The sequence below is a fragment of the Epinephelus fuscoguttatus genome, linkage group LG7 (genome assembly GCF_011397635.1).
Source record: "Epinephelus fuscoguttatus linkage group LG7, E.fuscoguttatus.final_Chr_v1".
Taxonomy (NCBI): domain Eukaryota; kingdom Metazoa; phylum Chordata; class Actinopteri; order Perciformes; family Serranidae; genus Epinephelus; species Epinephelus fuscoguttatus.
The window spans coordinates 8,242,377-8,266,840 of NC_064758.1; the positions used below are offsets into that span (position 1 = coordinate 8,242,377).

The following is a 24,464-nucleotide window of genomic DNA, read 5'->3' on the forward strand; positions in this document are numbered from 1 at the left end:
TGCACACACACAGTGAGACAAAGCAGGGTTATCGGTATCAAGGATGGCTACATACAAAACCAAATTCAAAAACTGCCTCTCAAAGAGTGTACTTGAAATTAAATTATTTTCGATTTGTTGGCCCTTCGCGTTATTTTTGGTTTCCAAGGTGAAACATGAACTCCACGCAGTGAATGGCTGTGCGTCATCGCAGCAGATCCAATAGGGAGCACGCCTCCTGTCGTGCCGAATATAAAAGCTGCTCTCCTCTGACTTTCCGCGGCTGAATCCGTTTTACTCCTGGATGTGAAAATCAACAAATGCCCACTCAGTTTTAACAACCATACTTTGTGTTTCCATGTTTTCACATATAGAGGCGTAATGAATTTAAACTTTACGCTCCCAGGGCACAACTTTGCCGGCTTTGGTGCGCTGGCGCAGAGACTTTTTGAGAATAACTCACTGTTTCCATTTGAAAACGCCACCGCCGCTTCCAAGACGGAGGAGGAAGACTTGGAAGTTAACACGGACGTTTACTCCAGGGTGGTCGTCACTGTCATCTACGCTGCTCTGTTCGCTGTGGGCTCTTTGGGAAACTCCATCACCCTGTACACCCTGCTGACCAAAAAGACCCTGCAGAACCTCCAGAGCACCGTGCACTACCACCTGGCCAGCCTCGCCGTCTCCGACCTGCTGATCCTCGTCCTCTCCATGCCCATCGAGCTCTACAACTTCATCTGGTTCCACCACCCATGGGTGTTCGGGGACGCCGTGTGCAGGGGTTACTACTTCCTCCGGGACAGCTGCTCCTACGCCACAGCGCTCAACATCGCCAGCCTGAGCGTGGAGCGCTACATGGCCATCTGCCACCCGTTCAAAGCCAAGAGCATCATGTCTCGCAGCCGCACCAAGAAGCTCATCAGTGCCATGTGGATCGCGTCCTTCGCGCTCGCTGCGCCGATGCTCTTCGTTATGGGCCAAGAGTCGCGTCAAGGGGAGAAGATATGCACCGCTATCGTCTCTCCCGTCACCATCAAGACCGTGCTTCAGGTGGGTGTCGGAGAGCTGTCTTGTCGCTGGTTTGTATGTTGGTTTTGCGCGCAGACGTATCCACAGTTACGCTTTACACACCGGGATAAATTTAGGGGATATAAATATCTCTCTGTTGTCCCCAGCCACATTTAGAACATGAGGTGTTCCTTGTTACTTGCTTTACGGTGTACATACATGTGTTCCACAGCGCATGGTTTTACGCCCGAATGGTGTCTCAAAACTCCACTTTGTGCGCACTGATATCTTTTCATTTTCTCTGGAAATCACAAAAAGAAAGGATGGCATAGCATACGCAGGGAATCATCTGTTTTAAGATACTTCATGCTTTAATTCAGTTTATCAAAAATAATCTGGCCACACAATTGCCAGTTATTCCAACACTTTCTGCTAGGAAATTAACAAAATAATGTTGACTCTGGCCAACAGAAACAATATAATGCTTATTTCTGCAAAATGAATCAAACGTTATGCTGGACATATAGGGAAATTATCAGGCCACCAGTTCATAATATCTGAAAAATAAATATATTTATTTGTTGCCAGCATACACAGCTACTAGTAATCAAACATAAAGCTGCATGAAGGGTGCTACAGGTGTGTCTGTCCTGTTGGCTCAGATCCTGGTGGTGCATTTTCTGTGTTGTGCATGTAGAGCTGAAATGATTGGTGATTAATGCATTAAATGATTGATACGGATCAACCATCAAGACGTTTTTCAAGCAAAAAAGACCCACTTCTCAATTGTGGGAACGTGTTTCTTTCTTTTTCCTTACAATATGCGTGGGGCTGTTGGTCAGCCTCTCATGATGATGATAAACTATTGAAAACCCCAGAGAATCATTCACAGCAGTTAGCGCTGTTCTAGAGGTATTTCTGGAATCCTAAAAAAAAAAAAGATTCTGTTAAGCAGAATCAAACCTCTTTAAAGTGTTTTGGATCGGTAAATATGATTTTATATGTGCTTGATTACATTTTATTAATTACTGTATTGCATTTATCTGGTTTCAGTTTTTACTGTGCCATCTTGTTACTGTGCGTCATGGGTTTCTCAGAACATTCTGTACCTGTATTCAGAAATGTGCTGTACAAATTAAGTTATTAGCCTGTTGTTATTTTAAAAAAAATAAAGCAAGGACTTATGTTATCATAGAGAAAAAAAAAACAGTTGCATTTGTTGCAATTTGAGAAACGGGTTCAAAAAATGTTTTTATTGTGTAGCAAACTATATCATTTCTTTTCAGTTTTTGGTGAGAGAAGTCTACGAGGATTTTGAGAATCCTTTCAGGAAAGTGTTTTTTGAAAGCAGGTATTTATGTTTTGGAAATCTGGATGTTTTAAAGTTGTAGTTGGTAACTTTTATAAGAAATAACTTGACATATTTGCAGAAACTGCTACTATATTCACTTAGAAGTTGGGAAAAAGTGTGGGAAAAATTGATACACTATAGTATCGCAATATTTTTGTTTGACAATATCCTATCATCACACAGTGTCAAGTATCGATTTTTTTTTTTATTATATAACCTATTCATTTTACAAATACAAATTGAACTGTAGGTAGCCTACTAGAATAATATAATCATTCATACATTTTAATGCTGCCAAAAATGGCTGAAGTGAGATGAAAAGACTGAAAAATTTATCTTAATAGATTAAATAGATGTTGACAAAGTTTTCCTTTGAGCACATAATTTACAGTTGGAAAAAGGAAATAAATTGCAGTATATTTTACTGCAATACTCAGCATATCACAACATATTTAAAATTGCAATAGTATTGTTTTGTGACATAAGTATCATGATAATATCGTATTATGGGTTCTCTGATGATTGCCACCCCTAAAAGTCCATTCTCACTGAGGGCAAATATCCGCACGGATTATTCTCGCGGAAAAATATAAACGCTGATTTCATGGGTTCTTATGGAAGTTTGCACACTGCGGCGGAACTTTCGTGCAGTGAAAAAAGTTTCTGCCCAGACTTTGACCCCCCGCGGAATTTGCCGGCGGAACTAAACAGCTGGGCCAATGGAATAGTTTGTTTATAGTCGCGCAGACCGGGAGAGTCCGAAATCCAGTCAGGCAGGACAGTATGGGAGAAAGGTTGATAAACCTCGTTTCACAGCACTCCGTCCTTTTTGATAAAAGACACAATGATTTTATGAACAATGAATTAAAGGGCCAGTGTGTAAAATGGGTTGAAAACAGTGACATCAGTGGTCAAATTCTAGATTGCAGGGCTCACTCGCTCACCCCTCCCGTCGGGTAAAGATGGTGGCCTCGTAGGGACAAAAAGCCTTGCGCACGAGTTTTTCAGGAGTAGGTCTATCTAGCAACGAGGTGAATGTTTATTTAGAAATCTAAACCATGTTACGATATTGTAATGAATCCCTCACGAGCAGGAGACCAGAGAAGCGTTGGGGAAAAAGGCCCATTTATTTGAGCACTCCAGAAACTCCGGTAACACTCCGGGGGGTTAAAGTCTCCGTCCCAAACTCTGACTCTTCTAGTGTAACAGACACACTTCATAATTTTACACACATACTCATTTACCATACTGAGTGGGGACCCCCCTCCCCTCCCTGCTCCACCAATCTCCAGCCCGCACACTGACTGAAAGCGTAGCCTGTAAACAGAGCTCAGCTGTTTATTTAGCCTAGCAATATCTCCGGACTAATAGTAGCTGCAATGGATGACTTTGAATGCGATTTTGAAGAGTTTCTTGTAGCGGACACAGACCCAGAGCCATACCTGTTTGAGCCGGAGCATACAGATGAAGAACTCCATGTGTTTGATGCTGAGCGGGCGAGAAGAGAGGCTGAATCCTCCGCTCCCATTTTGCTGCACAGAATGGGATTCGGTGCTACCATCGTTGGGGAGATATATCACCAGGAGGAAAAGCGCAGCAGAGAGTGCATCACAAGGAGTGAAGTTACGTCTTCTTTTCCTCGCAGATGACGGTTCGGGTTCATTCTCTCCTGTTGCGTGGCAAGTGTGGTCCATTCGCAAACTTTATAACTAAAAAAACTTTTCACAACTCTCTATCGACAAACTACTAACACTCTCTGCTGTTTCCTCCTCCTTCTTCCTTCCTCCCGCCCTGAGGCCCTTGCTATACATACATACATACATACATACATTATATATATATATATATATATATATATATATATACACACATACAGTACAGGCCAAAAGTTTGGACACACCTTCTCATTCAATGCGTTTTCTTTATTTTCATGACTATTTACATTGTAGATTCTCACTGAAGGCATCAAAACTATGAATGAACACATGTGGAGTTATGTACTTAACAAAAAAAGGTGAAATAACTGAAAACATGTTTTATAGGAGCACAAGGAGCACATGTGCTCCTTGGGGAAAAAGTAAGGAGCGCACAAAGAACTTTAGGGGCACAATGTAAATTGATCAAATAATGTGTTTTCCGTAATAAACGTGATGCAAATAGACATTTACAAGCAAAATTATGTAATGAATTTGTATACAAAATGTACAGAAAGGTAAAATCATCAAGATTTGAAAAAGTAGGCCTATTGCAATTTAATTTTGTCTTTAATGTTATTATCTTATATATATTATCTTTGCAATGATTATCTTATATAGTGTTATTACTATCCTAAAACATTCTCCGGGTCCTCTGAAAGTCTGCAGGACTTAAGCCTCTTTCATACAGAGCTTTCGCGGCACCCACCGTGGGGTAGGTGGACAGGATTAGGCAAATACAGGCTCGTTCAGGAGCTACAGCTCCATGGTGACCACTTTCGGGTCTACTTCAGGCTCTTCTCTGCTATTGGACGCGCAGCGCCGAGGTGTCGCAGACGCCGCAACATGCGCCCTCTCGCGCACTGCTCAGCTGGGTGGCAGAGCGGTGCGCTCTTGCGCCGCGGTAGCACATACACAATGAATGGGTTCGTCAGCGGAGGTCTGCGCTTTGCGCGCTCTGTGTGAAAAGGGCTTTATTTCCACCCTGCCCAGCAGCGTACCGTGGCGAACGGTCCCTAAAGGCCTCTACACATGATCAGCTGTAAAACTGCTTTGCGCTGGCTGTCCCATTGTTTGTCTATGGAGAGGGCAGCAACGCCTGACAAAGCGGCACCACTACCCTTGGCGTCGCATATTCATTGTGGCAGAAAACCGCCCATAAAGCAGGCTTCACGCCCACGACTTATTTCCACGCTGCCAAGAGGAAGGCAGCTGGAGTTCCTCCAACATTTGTGGTTAGAGTATCATATTTTTATACTGACAAAAATATAGGCTGCTTCGGCTGATTTTTTTATGCGCACATGTGCCCCTGAATGTTTTTTACAGTTCGCACACATCTATTTTTAGTCGCAAATGCGAGTGAAATGCTCGCACTGTTGAGCCCTGAATAACAGTTGAAAGTATTCGAAATGTTCATCCCCATCTAATCTCTCAAGACAGATTCTGCAATTTACATTGTAGAATTTGTGAGTCTGAACGATGCGCTTTAGCCAATCACAATGGAGGGGGCGTGGCCGAGACGTGCATGTGTCACCAGGAAATGTGTACCTACAGAAACAGCAAGCTCCGCGTTCATAGCGACAACTCCACCCAAAACGCTGTCTCGTCAACATGAAAAAATTTTTTTTTTCCAGCGGATGTCTTAGTTACAACATGATTGAGCTAACTGGAGTAGTTTCTTGTTGTATTCGACAACGGGAGGCTTTTAACAGATGATGTCCTGATGTTAGCTTTGCTAACTGTCCCTGTCAGCTGCAGCCACTGATGCTTTCTAGACATTGTGATTTCCCATAACTGAATAAATACCACGCATAGCAACACAAAACTGCTTTGCTAGCTCAATCATGTTGTAACTGAGATATCCACTGGAAAAAATATTTTATTCATGGACTGTTTATTGAGTCATTACCTTTTTTTTATACAGTCTATGGTTATTACAGATACCGCTAACAGCTAACGTTAACAGCTAATGGTTAGGCCAGCTAATATACGATAACCATGTTATTAATTAGCCTACAAAACATGCACACAGAAATAGTAATGTTTGTTCAATCATTGTGTTTATAGACTTAACAAACATCAGATTAGTCTACACGGTGATAAAGTGACGTGAAAAATGTGATATATAGCTAAACTCTGCTGGTTTTCTACCCGAAGTATTTGTAAACAACACGGCGATTCCCTGGGTTTGGGTTTAGTCGCACCATCAGCCATTGTAGCTCAGTCGTAACTGTAACTGATGCTGTGACTCTACTGACTGCGTGACTGGTAGACGGCAGCGGGTGGCGCAACAGGCCAAAACACAAATTCAAAACATAAACATGATTTGCAGACCGTAAAAATTTTTTTTAAATGCGAATATTCTGGCTGTACTATTGTTGTCGGTGAGATCAGTATGTTATATGAACATTATTCCTTAGTCTCTGTGACATATTAGGAGGATTTTATGACTATTTGCTTTAGATTTCTCACATAAAGCTCCTTTAATATTTATGTCTACTCTATTGCCTTGTGGCACTACTAATGGCCATACTCTATGAGAATGAAAGCAACCAATCAAAGCATAGGAGTCTCTAACACAGCTGTCAATCACTGCATGTGAACTGCGGTCCAACTGTCTAACTAGGCAACGCTGATTTAATATCAAGACTCTGTAACTACATTGCCTTTTTCTCGTCCCAGCATTTCTAGAAGCATATTTTAGTGTACTGTTTAGCTATGAAATGAGAATTGAGAATTTGTTGCTGATGTTGCTAATTTCTCGCTGATTTCACCCTATATTCCTGCTGGAACATGTCCAGTCTTCTTTAGAAGCTTTAACTGGTGATTTTCCATGGGAGAAGATGTGGCTATACACAGTCATTCCCCAGTTGCAAATACACTACTACATGTAGCTACATGCTAACTTCAGCAAAATGTAATCTTGGTTGCCAATGCTGTTAATATATCCCTGATTTCAGATTATATTCCTGCGGGAACGTGTCCAGTTGTGTATAGAAGCTTTTATTGGTGATTTTCAACAGGAAAAAGAGCCACTATGAACAGTCACTCCGTGGCTGCAAGTATACTGCTACATGTAGCTGCATGCTAATGTCAAGGAAATGTAATTTTGGTTGTAGATATTGTTAATTTTTGCTTTATTTTTGCTGGAGCATTTTCCCACTGGAACAAGTCTAGTTGTGTTTGAATTGGTGATTTTAAAAATACTTGGTAGAATGTAGAAAGTGGTGCTATTCTCTGTTACAGTCATTCCTCAGCCTCAGTAATGACGCAGAGACACTGAGATGCTGAAGACCTGGACCTGGGGGCATAAAGAGACAGGCGCTTAAATGGAGCTTTCTCAGACAGAGGGTGAATACAGGTGTTCCAGCACAGACAGTATGAGGAAAACAAAGTGTCTTCTGAACATTAGGTTCAAGTTCAAGTATGAATCTGAAAGGAGCATTAAAGGTTCTCTTTCTTGTAAAGAGGCCGTGAGTTATAAGCTAGTGTGTGTGAAAGACACAAAGAGAGAGAGGGAGACACACACACACGTCTCTATACTCAGAGCACAGCAGCCCCCTCTAAACAAAAAAGGTCATTTCTCAAGTCTGTCCCCACTGCTCCCTAAGACAAATGGTTGTGTCTTGCAGGTTGTAGGTCATATAAATGATGAGGCCATTCTGCCTTACTTTGTTTACAGTGAGCATACTTGGTATTCAATCAGAAGCTCAAGTGTGATTTGGGTTGTGAGAGAATTGGAAATGATTAGGTGAGGTGCTTTGTCACCCCGGTGTATATTTACAGACACTTGGTATGATGCAAAAGGAAAAGTGACATCAGCTGAGTGTATCTCATGTCTGTCTTCGGCTTTTGTGTAATCATCTCAATCTCCATCATAACTTTCATCTGCTGCAGTGTCTGCTGTGTCTGGCTTCAATCTCTCCTGTTTTCCTACGCTCATCCGTTTGTCTTGTGTTTTGTTTGTCCTCCTGTGTCTCATCTTTAGTCTGCTTTTTTGCCTTCCCTATTCATCATTCCTGCATGACAGTAACTGACTGTAGCAGTGCCAAGGCTAACAATTGTTATCTTCTGATGCTTTCATCGAGGCTATTGGCATTCGAGAGCCAGGCTCCAGCAAGTACTCTGTCTCAGCGAAGAAATATTTTCCCACACAAGAAGTCCTAGCCTATAGAATTCACTTAAGACTTTGTGTTATTTTTTCCACTTGATGTAAAAAGCAGAACAATAAATAAGTAGGGGCAGCTGAGTCTGGGGACATAATATGTGAGAGAGAGAGAGAGAGAGAGAGAGAGAGAGAGAGAGAGAGAGAGAGAGAGAGAGAGAGAACTTAAGCAAAAGGGAAAGATGAGGAGGTCAGAGAGCAAGTGGGCAGAAGCAGGGGGGTCTGATCCTGTGTAGATTAATAGGAGGAGCGTGCACTGCTGGGTTAAAAGTTCAGTCCCCCCTGCATTTAGCCAACAGGCTTAAAATTCAACAGTAGTGAGTAAAACTCTACTCTTAAAAACAGCCCAATGCACAACAACAGTTAATGAAAACAATTTAAAGTTCCTCAAACCTCAAAAGGCAGGCTCTCAAATGTTACCATTTTATGGTAGCACATGCATATATACATAGTTTATAAGATTTTATTCAAGGTTTGCTTCCAGACCAAGAGGGGAAGGGGGCTCATCATGTAGGCATGGTGGGCAGGTCATGTAATTGCTCTAGCCGAAGCCAAACCTACACAGTTGTTTGGCTGCACTGTAAACACACACACACCAGCTGCTCTTCTGGTGCATTTCTTAAACCTTAAAGGGAAAGATAACCCCTCTAACCTCTTGTGCTATTTATCAATCTAGATTGTTTTTGTGTGAGGTGTTGAGTGTTGGAGATATCAGACGTAGAGATGTCTGCCTTCACTAGATGGTACTCAGTTTGTGGTGCTCTAAGCACCAAAAACTATGCTTGACAAACTCAACAGCAATGTCTCTTTAGAAAGCATGACCTACTGTATATAATATACTCAAGATACTCCACAGTAGGGATGGGAATTAATAGGATTTTATTAATATCAATGCCATTATCGATTCTGCTTATCGATCCGATTCTTTATCGATTCCCTTATCAGAAAAAGTAAACCTTACAGGTTTTTGGTGTCAACAACATAAATTATATTGAGTTTCTATTCTAAACAAGAGATAAGTGCTAAGTAAGTAAGCAAAATATGAAATTGGTCCACTGCTATCATCTAAAATGGAACAAATGAAAGAATATTTGTACAACATTTGTTTTTATCTACGTCAAATAACATGACAGAATCTGTTAGTGTTGTCATGGTACCAAAATTGGGACCCACGGTACGATACCAGTGAAAGTATCACGGTTCTGAGTAGTATCACAATACCACTGCAAAAATGAGGCAGATGTGCCTTTTGTCATTTATGAAAAGATAAATCACTTTTCTATAGTACATCAACCATATTTCAATGGAATAAATTACTTCTGACTTATTCATACTTCAAAAACGGCATCAATAAGTGATTAACATAGGGGGGATCAAAATAAAATAAATGAATAAATAAAATAAAAATCAACCAGCCACCCTCCTCCCCTGACAAGTTAAGAGCAGTCCCTTAAGTGCAGTGAGCCTGCTGAATAATTTATTTTGCTCGCACAAAACTATTTTTAGTCGCAAATGCGAGTAACGTTAAAATGCTCGCACAGTAGAGCCCTGTAGTGGAAAACTAATCACTGTAGCATTGGTGGTGTTTCCGCCCTTGCATGTAATTACAGTGCTGCATAAATTGCATGTCATGCTGTTGTGATGAGTGAATGTCATGAGTCTTTTTTGGTGAAGTGAAGCCAAGCTTTCGACTGCTTCTATCTCTCCGCCATTACGTCTTCTTTGTTGTTGAACGTGCTGCTGACTGACGAGTGTGACGTGCGTCATCGACGTAAAGATTCGGCGTAACGAAAAGAATCGATAAGGGAATCGTTAAGCATAAAGGCTAATGACGTCGATGAATTGAACCAGTTGGAAATGGTTCTTAACAGGAACCGGTTCTCGATTCCCATCCCTACTCCACAGCCTTGTTGTGAGCAGTTTCAGGAACTATTTTCATTCTACCGAACTACACCCGCCAACCGTATCACCACACAGAAGGAAGCATGAATCTACTGCTAGCTCACCTAGCAGCACTGAGCCACCTAATGTTACAGCTCAGCTAAGCAGGACGAAATAGTTGTCATTTAGGGCCATTACTAGATTAATCGCCCGCATGTTTGATATTAATTTGATGATTAAATTAAATTTTTTGGTCGGGGCAACACAATGGTTTGAGTTCAAGGTATAGTATAAGTAACATTATTAACACTGTGCTACATTACAGAGAAATACAAAACCGTACTAATGAACCTTCATTAATATAGACCTATATTTTATCTACAAGTGCATATCACACACTGAGTGAGCCGCCTGTTAATGACGCTGTCGGCATGCAATAATGATTGTGCTAAGTGGCAAATGGGCATGTAGCTACTTCCATGTTTCAGATGATACGTCGTGTTTGTAATCGACAAGTGATAGGCAAACGTTTGCCTGCAGTTTACATATCACCTTGAGTTCGCCTTCACCTTCTCAAACACTATGTATTTCCTGCCTGACACGTTATTAACTAGCCTGTGGAATAACCGCAGGTACCAGCCATGGAAATTAACCTGACTCCTTTGAGACACACTCCTTTGTTTGTTTTTTCTGCAACTAAGCGACCAGTGAAATCTTGCCAACTAATGATCGATAACATTTGGTCGACAGTTAGGGAACAGCCCTATTGTTCACATCATGAGCTGTCATAAGCATGAGCCTCTCGTCCCTGAGTAGATGCATGCTTCCCTCTGTGCAGTGATATGGATGGCGGGTATAGTTTGGTAGAGACATTACTGTTTTTCAAATAAATATATTTTTAGCCAGTGCTTTGAGCACCAAAAGGCGAATACCATCTAGCTCCGTTACACTGGAGAGAAGGCAGACATCTGTACAGCCGATATCTCCAACACTCAAGATTTAAGAAATGCACCAGAAGAGCAGCATGTGTGTGTGTTTACAGTGCAGCCAAACAAACTAAGTGTTATGGCAGTTCAATTTAGGACCCAAAAGCAAGCACAATCTGGACACAGAGAGGTTTGGACACTTTATTGTGTAATGCTGCTGGATGGCTGAAGGCTGAACTTCTGAGTTGGAAGCAGGAGACGGAGACAAAGCGGGTCATGGCCATTTGTGACATTTGAGACAGAGAAAATGAATAAGACGATGCCCAAAAAACACCCAAAAAGCTAACGAGCAAAATATTCACAGAACGAAGGCCTGGACATCTGTACCACATACATGGGAGACTGAGCAATCTGGCAGAGTCTGGAAGTCTAAGCTGGGGTTTATACTGTGGTGGCTTGATTGGTGGATGAGGTGCAGGTGAGTAGGAACAGCAGCTTCAGAAGATTAGGTGGATTGGCTGAAGGAGGGAACCAGCAGTCCATGCCCAGCAACACACAGAGACAGACTGAGACAAACATAAAACACTAGGGAGGGGAAACAACAAGTAACACAAGGAAAGGGAGAGGCAAGGCCAAAACTCTACCACTGAGGAGGTTTAGCTATGGCTGGAGCAACTATTTGACCTTCCCACCATGCATACAAGATCAGTCCCCACCCTCCTTGGTCTGGAAGCAAACCTTGAAGAAATGTTTAAGCTAGCATTTAGCACGCAAGGAAGTGTTAGGTTAGGGAAAGGGTGAGGGTTGCATCTCAAAACTTACCGACTGAATCGAGTTTTAAGATCAAGTATAATGAATAAGGTAAATGAATAAAGTGGATTATTGCCATGTTTGGTCTCATATTCATGTTGCATTTTAACAAGGTTCAAAAAGCTGCCGCTGTTGGTGGGTTTGCCTTTTGCTGGAGGTGGGCAAGTTTTGTAGCGGGCATGTCCTAAAGCCACAGAAAGTGGCTGCAGCTATACATGTCTTAACTGTATGTATACTGACAAAGGAGGACTGAATGAGGGAGGGAGAGAGAGCGTGAATGAGAGCGAGACTAAAAAAACTTAAAAGCAAGAGAGGATTTGTTTTTAATTTCTTCAGCAGGATGTGGGCAAACATGTAGTGAAGTTAACTCACTGCAGTTAGACAGTAAGCTCAGATATTTCCAGTACATTTATATTTAACATGCTGTTCGTTTAGCCTGGTGCCGGTGTGTGCACTTACCTTGGCCTGTGTACCTGGGAGCTTGTTTGCTGTTGTTGCACTGAGTGCTCTCCTGCTGTTCTGGGGTCTCTGCTTGGCTTGTACTGGGTCATGTTGTTTATGCAGCAGGGTGAGTTCGAGCTGCAAAACCCACTGATTCATTCAGATAATGTTTTTATTTATTTTCATAAAGGTTAAAATGTTGCTGTCATTGTGGTTTACAAATTTCTTTCCTTGCCGTAGACTCACAGTGTCTTTGCATGGGTCAACTAATGGCACATTCACAAGCAATATAAACAACATTTATATATATGAGCCAGTAATGTAGTCTGTTTTACAAGTATTTGATCATAAACCAAAGTATTGGCTAAATTAAGAAGTGGCTAAAACATGGCCACACACACACACACACACGCACACATACACAATGACCATACACCAACTATTAAGAACACTACATTTTAGTCCCAGATGCCAGAAGAAAATGTTGGCATTGTACATTTCTGCAAACTACAGATGCGTCACATTTCTACATTTAAACATACCTTATCAATGTTTTTAAAGTGACGTTGCACATGATCTGACTTAGTCACTGGGAGGCGGAGGGGATGGTGGATGGCGTGACACCTGTGCAAAATGCCTGCCAATCTGCAGACCACTGTTCAAGGCCAGTGTTGGGGGTAACGTGTTACCAGAGTAACGGGTTACAGTAATATATCATGATTCAGCAGTAATGAACTAATAACAACCCAACAGGATTTCGGGTAATGTTATTACATTTATAATGTCACACAGCACATTACCATCCAAAATAAAATGTTTTTTGTTTGTCTTTTTCCTTTAACATCTCCGAATGTTGTTGTGTCCAGTCATAGCATCACAGACTACATTTTAGAAGAGTCCCATTATCGGAACATCTGGGTCATGGTGCACTGTGCGTTATCATGTTCACGGTGTTTCCATTAATACACCTGCAACGTTTACAACATGTCTCGTTCTGCTCTTGCGTCCTAAGGCTGCCTGAAAGCAGCGCAGACAAGGAGCTGGCCTCCGGTGTGTTTTTTCCTTGTCCTGATGATCAGCACATCCTGCCTTAGTAATGTTTGTATATGTTGGATGTGCAGAGCAACACTGGCACACCATCCTATTCTTATAAACAACTCTCTCTTCACTGCTGTTGTAGCTCACCGGCACACTGGGAACCAGCAGGTGGGGTCATCCAGCTCTGGTGTATTAATTTACGCTCGTCATAGTGAGTGATTCATATGTAATTTGGTTTGTTGTGCTAACCTCAATATTTGTTTATTGTGTTTCATATCAGAGGCCCACAAATATTTAGCTTTATCTCATAACTGATCAGACTCAGACTGATCCGCTGCCTGACCCTCCCTGTGTCCAAGGATATTCATTTATTTGTAACAGTCTAGGCTATTTAATTGTTATTTATCTTTCTTCTTTTTTCATTTTAACACAAAGTGGTACCACTGTAGGTGAATGCATGAATGGGTCAGACCTGCAGCACTGGATTTGAAATGAACTGTAATAAACTGGAGCTTCTGTGCTTTGATCAGCTGCTGTTAAACAACATGACCCTCATCCATTTAAAATGAACATTAGTTCTTCTGAGCTCATTTTGGTGAAAGTAACGCAAAAGTAGGGTAATAAGTAACTAATTACTCTACACAGAGTATTATTGTAATGTAACATATTACTTTCAAATGACGGTAACTAGGAATAAGTAAGTTATTACATTCTCAGAGTAACTTGCCCGCCAACTTTTTGGGGCGTCACTGCTGCATCATTAGCTGTGTTTTGACCAGCTGCTTTTCCAGCCAGGATTGTTGTACAACAAACATAACTATGTGTTTTTTGTACCAAAACCTAGTCACACATTAACCTCAGCGTTGTTGAAATGTAAAGTTGCAAATTATCATTTCATAATATAGACCTGCACTTATAAAGCCCATTCCTACTCTACTGAGCATTCAAAGTGCTTTAAAGTGGAAATGAAGCAGTCATTTAAGTTAACGTGATTTGCTAAATGGATTTCCACTCTAATAAACAATTATATAACAAACATGACAAACGTAATCCTATAAAAGAAAAAAAAAGCCCCGTTATATCTTTCGTGATAAGGGCGCCGCCATCTCGCAGTACTATAACCTGTGATGTCACATGGTTGGTTTGTTTGGAGTTGGAGAGAGTAGGTAGAGAGGTAGAGTGACAGATAAAGACAGTGACAAAGTTAGACATTGAGAGATGAAGACAGGTAAAGAATAAAGCAATAAAGTTTGAGTGTCTCTCTCACATTGAACACATCTATCACTCCACACAGCAGTACTCATCAGCACCTGTTGCACCCCACACATCCCCAAGTCCAAAGATCTCCACAGCATCTCTGCAGCACAGGATTTATCTGATGGGAGCCTGGCTATTCAATATAGCAGCCAAAATTCATCTTCTAACCGCTTCATCCTCTTGAGGGTCGTGGGGGGCTGGAGCCTATCCCAGCTGACATCGGGCGAGAGGCAGGGTACACCCTGGACAGGTCACCAGACTATCGCAGGGCTGACACATAGAGACAAACAACCATTCACGCTCACATTCACACCTACGGACAATTTAGAGTTATCAATTAACCTAGTCCCCAATCTGCATGTCTTTGGACTGTGGGAGGAAGCCGGAGTGCCCGGAGAGAACCCACGCTGACACGGTGAGAACATGCAAACTCCACACAGAAGGGCTCCTACGCCCGGGATTGAACCGGCAACCCTCTTGCTGTGAGGCGAGAGTGCTAACCACCACACCACCGTGCTGCCGTAGCAGCCAAAATTACCGTCCGAAATTAAAAACGAACCACAATCCATATAAACGTCCGGGCCTGAAAGTTTTCACCTAAAACTCATGTTATCCCACACCATACAGTCAGCGGTCATCACAGCTGATGCAAACTGCCAAAGAAATACTTATTACCATGACTCCATGTTTTCCAAAGCAGGATACGTTAACTCCTATCCTGTTATCTTCCTCACCATCATCTTGTTTATTCCTCTTGCAATGCATGCACTAAAGTTTTTTTTAGCTAGCTTGTCCTTCACATGGCTCGGCTGCCGAAAAGCCATCACACCTGTCTAGTGGCAAAAAAAAAAAAAAAATAGATATACATATACATATATATGTCGTAGCCATCACGAAACAGCGTACGGCACAATAATTTACTTTTTCAAGTAAAAGTGTTGACCGTCCGTCCAGCAACCCGCTTGAGGCCTCACTTGATGTTGTGTTTACCAACAAAATTAGCATTTTTGATATACAATAGCACTGGAACTTTGTATTGGTCCTGAACTGCAGTAACACACAACAGACACTTCATGACAGATACTATCAGTCTCTAAAAACTAGTACTAGTAACTATTATCTAATACAGCACCTAGTAAAAACACATTGTACATTAGTGCAAATCAGGAGGACATTGCTAATGTAGTGAGGTGCATGATTGTCCATGGAGTGGACATTAGAAATAACTGTACATTGATACTTTTGATAGTCACAAAAGAATAATAACTAGTAGAACTGTAGAAAAGAAAATAAGTCAGTGAGGAAACAATATGATTCTGGCTGCTACATTCTGTACCCAGGCTCCTACAAGAAATGTGAATTAACATTATAATTTTGTTAATTTTGTTTAATGTCCCTCAGAAGCAAAGCAAACATCCCCAGTGTTTACACACATTAATCTTACAATAATAAAACACCAAATAATTGTATTAATTCAACAAGCACTACAGCCAGAACTGCTATGGACATTGAACCACAAAACTACTAAACCACACAACTACTAAATAGCATATAAATGCACATCAACCACTTGATTAAATCTAAACAGTAAATCATATTTAATGGCAAACAAAACACTTAAAAATCATCATACATGTAGGCATACTCAAATCAGTAGTACACCGGGGAGGGAAAAAACGCCCTGATGGAGCTGACCACACAGGCAGGAATCGGGATATGGTTCATCTTCCCCAAATGGCCCCTGGCCCAGAGGGTAAACTGCCGGTATTCAGTCAACCTAAAGAGACTGATGGAAAAGAAATGTATTGGTGAGATTTAGTACACAATATCTGAACATAGGTGATGTACATTCTGATATACGGGATGATGAATCTGATATAATGTTTATAAGATGTGTGTTTGATATTTTGAAGTATGGCTGTAGTATTACTGCTTTTTTCTATACTTTATGTTAGTTGTTTTTGGATGTTTATCACCCTGGGCAGTTTGGATGGATAACCACACCTGCCATCATAGAGCTTATCAGCCTATTGGTGTGCACGATGTATAAAGTTTTCCACTTTTGAACATTGTGACCTGACGAAGAGTCAACGTTGTCATCATTACACATTTGTGGCTTGGAGTAAGCGTACAGAAATTACCTTTTTTTCATAGTTTTAGTACAACCATATGTATCCATACATTTCCTCTCCAGAACTGTCTGCTATTCATGCAGTCTCAAATTTTTGAACCCGATTGAATGTCTGAATACCCGACATCAAACAGTCTGTGTCACGGTGTTTTGACAGCGGTTGGTTTTATAACGTGCTGCACAACACGATGTAAACAAACTACGTATAGAAAGCAATCATGTGGCTTTATATTGTTATGTCAGGCCTCTCAGACTTGTTCCGCATCTAACTGGCTCGTTCACCAGTAGCAATATGTAACATAGTCAGCTGTGTGAACCGGCGAACTAACGTTAGGTACCATCATTGATAGCTAATAGCTGTTAGCGTCAGCTAGCTAACACTAAGGGTTAGCTAGCTATTAGTACTGGAGAAACGACATAAACAAAGACGGTTTGGTCAGACAACAACTATATGTAAACAAACAGCACATGGAAACATTGTTCGCTTTGTATGTTACCATATTCCTGGCCAACACCGTAGAGCATGCATTTGTTTTCTTTAACGCTGCTGCATACGGTTACTGAGTCATTCGCCCACGGCTACAGCTAGCTTGATTTACCTGCTGTTGACATGAGGCTCCGGTGTTTCAGCTCTGACGTCCCTCAGTGAAAGCATTGCCACCTCCAACACGTTCACCTCCTGGCACAGGATGCTGAATGTGCGCACCATGGTGATGCAGGAGTGGTCATGGAGAAGATGGTCCAGACCAGCCTCCTGACAGCAGATGGACTCTGGCACAGTGGGCATCGGCGTACAAAAACCACACTGACACCAAGTAGCTAATGTTGCCGACACGCCCTTGACCCCAAATCACCGGCTCCTTTTCCACCCGTACCACTGCTCAGTTCCCACACCTTATTGGCTCGTATGCATATGCAAGGACTTGTCACAGACTCAACAGGCCTTTCCAGTTCATCTTCTTCCATTTTCAAAAAAGTTTGGCATTCAACCCGGTTCATGAACATTTCACTGTCTTCACCGGCCAACTGGCAACACACTAGCTAGATAGATAGGTAGAAATTACGAAAATGAATTTGTCATATCTGTGGTTTTAACAACTTTTTAAAATCAAATTTTAGTCAAGGTGTTTTTTAAAATATATTTTCGCACTACCAGTGCCAAAACATGCATGTTTCATTTCCACTTTAACATCACATCTACCCATTCACACATTCATACACTGGTGGCCCAGGTTACCATACAAGGTGCCACCTGCTACTCAGCTTACACACACTCAGACACTGATGACACAGCCAACAGGAGCAATATGGGGGTTAAGCTTACCCAAGGATACTTGGACATGCAGACTGGAGGAGCTGGGATTGAACCACATGATAATGTACAAATGTAGCATATCTGTAGTTTGCAGAAATGTACAATGCCAATATTTCTTGTGGCAGTTGGATTGTACACTATATATTAGACACCCTTAACTGTACTCTAGTACTCAGACAACCATTAAAATACATACAGGTACCTTCAGTGCATCAGACTGACTCCAAAAGTTGGCGCACAAACATCCTCTGCTGAGAGGAACTTCAGATATTCTCCCACAGAAATTTAGAATTCAGTCTGAAGATTGCACCATCTGCCTCCAGCAGCACAGCAGGTGAAATGACAGCTGATGTGTCTCTGTGTTGGTGTGTCTGTTAGGCTATTATAAGCATAACTTCATCTCTTTAATGTCCACAAAAACAATGTTTTTTTTTGTCTTTCCATATTTTATTTCCTTGGGGCAATAATAACAAAAAATGTGGGTTTTTTGGGGTTTTTTTTGTTTTTTTACAGACCCCATAGTTATTTAAATATAGGCCTCTACCATATGGTTGAAATGTCATTTAATGGTTCATATAAAACACTCTTCCATAACGCCATGCAAGTACGCATCTCTCCTCTCTCACACTCTCGGCACAGCTCTGCCCCACTCACTCACTCACAACTTCTCCAGCAACACTAAGAGACACACAGAGCTGCTACTCTCTTTAATCTGTCTTAGTCCGTATTAGTCTACAGTGTGACATCGGTCTTTATGTTGCACACACATGTACACTCAATCAGTATGTGAGATGAATGAATAAACTGCATAAACTGCAGCACACATGCAGTACAGCGCTGTGCTGCATGTGTGGGAAACAGAGCTTCTTGATTGTGTCAGGTATGTTTGCGAGTTTGTGTGAGGTGGATCATAGCACATCCCCATTCTTCTTGGTAGTTGTAGTCTATTGTGTGACATTGAGACAGCACCTGAATGCAGGCAAAATATGTTTTGTTTTTTCTGAATGTAGCGACAACACGGACATTTTATATACAAGACATATATAACGAGGACAAATTGTCTCTCGCTCCTTCCCTCCCTCTGCCTCTGTGTTGATGCTAAATGCAAAAATAGGATTAATAACCTAAATAAATAAAAAATATTGAATCATTTTCAGCACTAGATTCATTTTTCAGATTATGATTATTTCATATAGATTAACCAACAGGCCTGTATCTGTGGTCCACATAGCATTAAATAAGATATTGTGGCAAGAATGATCTTTTTTTTTTTTTTTGTCATGAAATCAAATTATATTGCTTATTGTTGAGAAACTACAGGCCTGTTTGTTTTCTGTCAGAGAAAAGTCAACCTCTTATAAATGGACTAGATTTCTTTATTTATTAAGATACAACATTAGCAGTACACTTAACTCACATAAATAAATAATTTAATATGGCAGCATTCAAACATGGTATATTAATAACAGCTGACTGATGAGAGCTAATGATGCTGTTGTCAGCTGGTCTGTGTAGCTGCTTAAGCTAATGTAAATGTTAGCCTGACAGCTCTGAACCTCAGGGTTCTCGCTCTCCCAGAGCTAAAAACTATGATGTGCTTAAAAGTGTGATTCATTGTTCAGCCTTAACATCAGTCTGAAGAACATGATTTGATGGGTTTAGAATTTAGATAGTAATACAGATATCAAATCCATCTCAGTCCATGATGGTACTTACACCACTGTGCTGCACAACACATCGCATACAGTGTGTTCTGAAAGTATTGAGCCCCCTTCACTTTTCTCATATTTTGTTATCATGCAGCCTTATGCCAACATCGTTAAAATTCATTTTCTCCCTCATCAATCTACACTCAGTACTAGGGCTGCCCACTAATAGTCAGCCAAACGTTATTCGACAAGATTTTAATGGTCGCAGAAAAAATAAAAAGAAATTTAAAAAAAACAACATGAAACTCTATTAGGAGCTGCGTCTTGTCAAAATATATCCAAACTTGTATGACTGGACCATGTGGGAATTTAATTTGAAAGGACAGACAAAGAAAGAGGCCACGCCCAGCAGTCAGACAGGGGTCACGTTAATTTCCAGGACTGGTACCTGTGGTTATTACACAGGCTAGTTAATAACATGTTGGGCAGGAAAGCGTGGGATCATTTTGACAAGGTGAAGGAGCAAGCAAACATTTGCCTATCATTCATCGACTACAAACATCATCTGAAACATGTAAGTAGCTACATGCCCATTAGCCACTTAGCACAATCATTACTACTTTGCCGACAGCGTCATTAAATACAGGCCTATATTAATGACGGTTCATTAGTACCATTTTGTATTTCTCTGTAATGAAGCACAGTGTTAACAATGTTACTGATACTATTCTTTCTCACACCTTGAACCCAACCATTGTGTTGCCCCGCTAAAAATATGTAATTTAATATTTGAATTAATATCGTAAATATGCAGGTGACTGGTCAACTAATGGCCTTAAATAATGATCATCTTAAAGATGTTTCTACACCTTGATTGGAGTCCACCTGTGGTAAATCCAACTCATTGGAAATGATGGGAAAGGCACACGCCTGTCAATAAAAGGTCTCCAACAGACAATGCATATCAGAGAAAAAAAACAAGCCATGAGGTCAAAGGAACTGCCTGCAACTTTAGGACAAGGCTGCCACGTGACACACTGTGACAAATGAAGGGGTCTGACACTCTGAATTCACCGTATGTCTAACAATAAAATGTTCTGGTTAATTTTCTTGGCTTAGAGGGATTTTAATCAAACGCAGCTTGCTTCCTCTTGGTTCTCTATCAGATTCATCTTCCCTGTGAATGAAGAGAGTTGGCCTGCAGCTGGAAGAAAGAGAACTTGTTTGTTAGGTTTCAGAGGCGGTGAGAAAGTCATTGGCATAATTCATAAACTTCTTGAGTCAATTATTTTCATTTTATTTGGACAAAGTTGCCACCAATCCACCTCAGTATTTTCACTCATAGTTAGTGATGTAACTAAACCAAATTAATTCAAATAAACTGAGACTAATGCTGCATTCAGGAGTTCCTCGGATGGTCCCATTTCCCAAGTTAGGAAGTCGTCTAACTCGTAGTTGTTGGTGCGTTCATGAGATTTCAGTCGTAATATGGCAGCCTGTTCTCATTCTAAAGTCATCAAATACTTCCGCTTTGTCAATGATTTCAGCGTCAGATACCTGACACCAAAAGCCACCTCTTGCATTGATATGATACGCAGGTGGGCAGCATCAGTTTGAACGTGGCCGTATGGCACCTGTCGTGATGTATGGGTTCAACAAACCTCGGGTTTTCACCTGAGGAGCCTGCTGTTTACCACCCATATGAATGTAGAGCCAAACCATTATGTTTTTTTCTAAACCTTACCACATGCTTTTGTTGCCTAAACCTAACTATGTGTTTCTGTTGGCATCCAGGCTTTAGTTGTGGCATCCCGGAACAGCAGTTGCAGAAGGTTACCTAGTGCAAAATATGCAGGTGACGAGGTGGTGATATGTGATGACAGGCACGTGCACAGATAGACCTCAGGTGGTGTTTAGAACACTTGCACTTTTGCCCTCTGACATTTCTTTTTTTTTTTTTTTTTGTCTAATTTAATATTTTAGTTTTTAAATTTGGCCCATGGCATCGATTCTTCATTAAAAGCGTGTTGTAAGGCCTGATAACCGCATCAGAGTTTTAATTCTTCCAGACCACAAAAGCTCCTGCCGCTCCCACATCAATGTCCCTTGTCACAGTCAGCACATTTAAATTGAGCACCTTCCAGAGTAGCATCATGTCTCCCTGTGACTTGCCTTTATGGACAGCCAGGTAACAATAATATTTGCCCTAAGCCTTGGTATTGTTTGTAACTGTTGTGAGTTAGTCTGGTGTAAAATCACACTGTCTCTCCGTCTCTCTGAACTCTCCAGTTCACCATCTTCCCAGTGTGGGCAGAGACAGACGCTGAATCGCTGTCCTACTTCCAGATCTTTAAAAACCAAAACTGAACTTGAAATACTGAATGAAATCACAGCAATTTTCTTGTATACACAAACTTTATTGTTAACAAATTCTTGGGTGGTGGATTGAAGTTTAAAAAATGAGATTTTATTTCTGAACCATCAGGACATAAAGAATTTTGCTGGATCACAGGTTAAATTAAGGGGTTCTAATGGAAAAATAACCTCCCCAGTGCAGTGTTACTGCATTATATTTTCATTTTGATTTGTCAGCTGCCACCTGAATTCTGTTATCCTTTACAAAAATAAATACATTTCCACCATAAAAGGATGCAGAAAAAATGCACCAGAATGCAGGAAATGAAGTGTTTGAGACTCAAGATTTCCTCAGAACCCTCAGACCCCCCCACTTGATATGTGTCCCTCGCGATGTTCAAACAAAATGATGTCCGGCTCTGCATCTGTGTACTCCGTGTTCAAATAAATACGGGCGGTCATCAAATTCAAATGGCTCATCCAGATCCAGTTGGTCAAAATTGGGTAAAAATTCAGCCATGACTACTCCAAACAGAGTAACTCCTCACGTTTGTAAGCTCGCTTCAGTGGTAACTTCCTGCAACAACTCAAATCTCACGAGACTGGAGAATTCAGAGCTAGACATTCACTCTCTGACTGAGTGTTTTGACTTGCCACAACAAACATGTCCGAATCCAGCTAAAGGTAAAGACAGACATTCATTTCTCCTTCCTGTTATGTTGTCGGATAATTATACTAACAATCTGAGCCTATCTGTGTGAAAAAAATGCACTTTTAGTCAACATATTTTGACGTTGTTTGACGCTCTCCCAGTGCCCTGTTATTTAAAATAGCGCGCGCTCACGAGCTGCAGGCAGGTCAGCCCTAGCTTCATACTGGAGAAATGTCAAATATTGAACATCACATCACTCATTCAGACAAAAGTAGATCGGAAAATAGGGCCCAGGTTGTTTATTTTCAACCAAACATTTACTTTTGTCCACCATGTTTCCACATACGTGACTTAACTTGACAACTTGAGTACCAAAACTGTTATTCTGACTTGAGGGGGTGAATTTTTGCAGTTGGGAACTCATTTTTCTGATTATTCCATCACCATATGAATGCAGGGTATCTCACTCACAGAGGGGGAATTGTTATTGCCACTCACTCAAATAGAGGCAGCACATTTCCCCTTCCACCCTCCTGACTGAGAAGTACATCCTGGAGGTGATTTTTCCAGCAACGTGTGATTCATTTCACCACCTGCCATTGCCATAAACTCAGAACTTTAGCTCAAATTAACCTGGAAGAGTAGCTCAATCTTCCTGATTTATGCCAAAACAATCCCTCTTTTTTTGTCACGAGGTAATACGAGGTAATACCCACACAATTCAGTCTAGTGGCACACATTGCATACTGCAGTGTATGGGCCGAAAAGGCAGCAGGTGTTGCCTACAGTAATTACACAGCTCTAGTATACTCATGAAATGAACATGATATTGACTTATCACAGACATTTTTATGAAGTATTACATGTGGCACCTGCTTTGTGACAAAAAGTTGAGGTGCTGGACTGAACCTCAAGGAAACGGGTGGTTGATTACTTAGCTGGCCTTGTGCAGTATTTTAACCCCCATCAGACAGCAGATGATGTGTCTTGATAACAGGTACTCTAAATAACAGCCTAGTGACTAAAAAAACATCTTTTAAACTCTGAACACCAACTGTGGTCTTACGCTGAAACTCAGCGTTGTCCTATATGTAAATCAATACTATTCTTTAAACATCCTTCCTGGCTGCAGTTTATCCGGTCACCTGCTGTTCTGTTTTCCTCTTCAAAAGAAACTGGCCCAGACCTCAGTAGCTCGCAGACAGAACAGAGCCTCTGTAATGAATACAATGTTCCAGCAGCAGTAGCTAAACTCAAAGTGACAAATGAAGCTTTGACATCAGAGACAAAATCTCTACCAGTGCATTAACTCAAGTAATGTGCTGCCTTGAAACTCCTGCATGAATAGGATATTTGATTACATTTTAGCTCTGTTGTTATGTAATGAAGGAATAACTGTTCTTAAAGACCTCCCTCTAGGTTGTAATTGACAAACAGTTGACCTAATAACATAATGCAAACTTAATACAATGACTGGTTTAATATTGAATATCTTTGATATCTCACACTAAATTTAGTGTCAAACCGGGACGTTCTGATCAATTTCAAGTTATGTTTACATGCAACACACAAATTTGTGGTTATTCACATCCCAGTATACATGGTCATGAGTTCTTGACATAGAAACATGTCTCTCTTCATGCTTTTTAATTTGTTTTTGTAAATAAATCAGTTACCAGTTTAACTGTTTTTGGTGTCTTTCCTTAAATTTGCCATGCTCCTCTGAGCTGGTCATGACTAAATAGTGAGACCTGGAGCACCCAGGTAGCTCAGTGGGCAGCTTTATTGGGCTTCTGCTCAATTTACTGTGAG

General features: G+C 41.0%; 1 protein-coding gene across 1 annotated transcript in view; it reads left to right on the forward strand.

The window, feature by feature from the left end:
- The first annotated feature begins 272 nt into the window (after window positions 1-272).
- Window positions 273-24,464, forward strand: part of ntsr1 (neurotensin receptor 1 (high affinity)) — a 109,788-nt gene continuing 85,596 nt past the window's right edge. Inside the window, exon 1 of the mRNA XM_049580348.1 lies at window positions 273-1,029. Coding sequence (XP_049436305.1) covers window positions 361-1,029 — 669 coding nt within the window. The 5' untranslated portion in view covers window positions 273-360. The remainder of the gene's footprint in view (window positions 1,030-24,464) is intronic.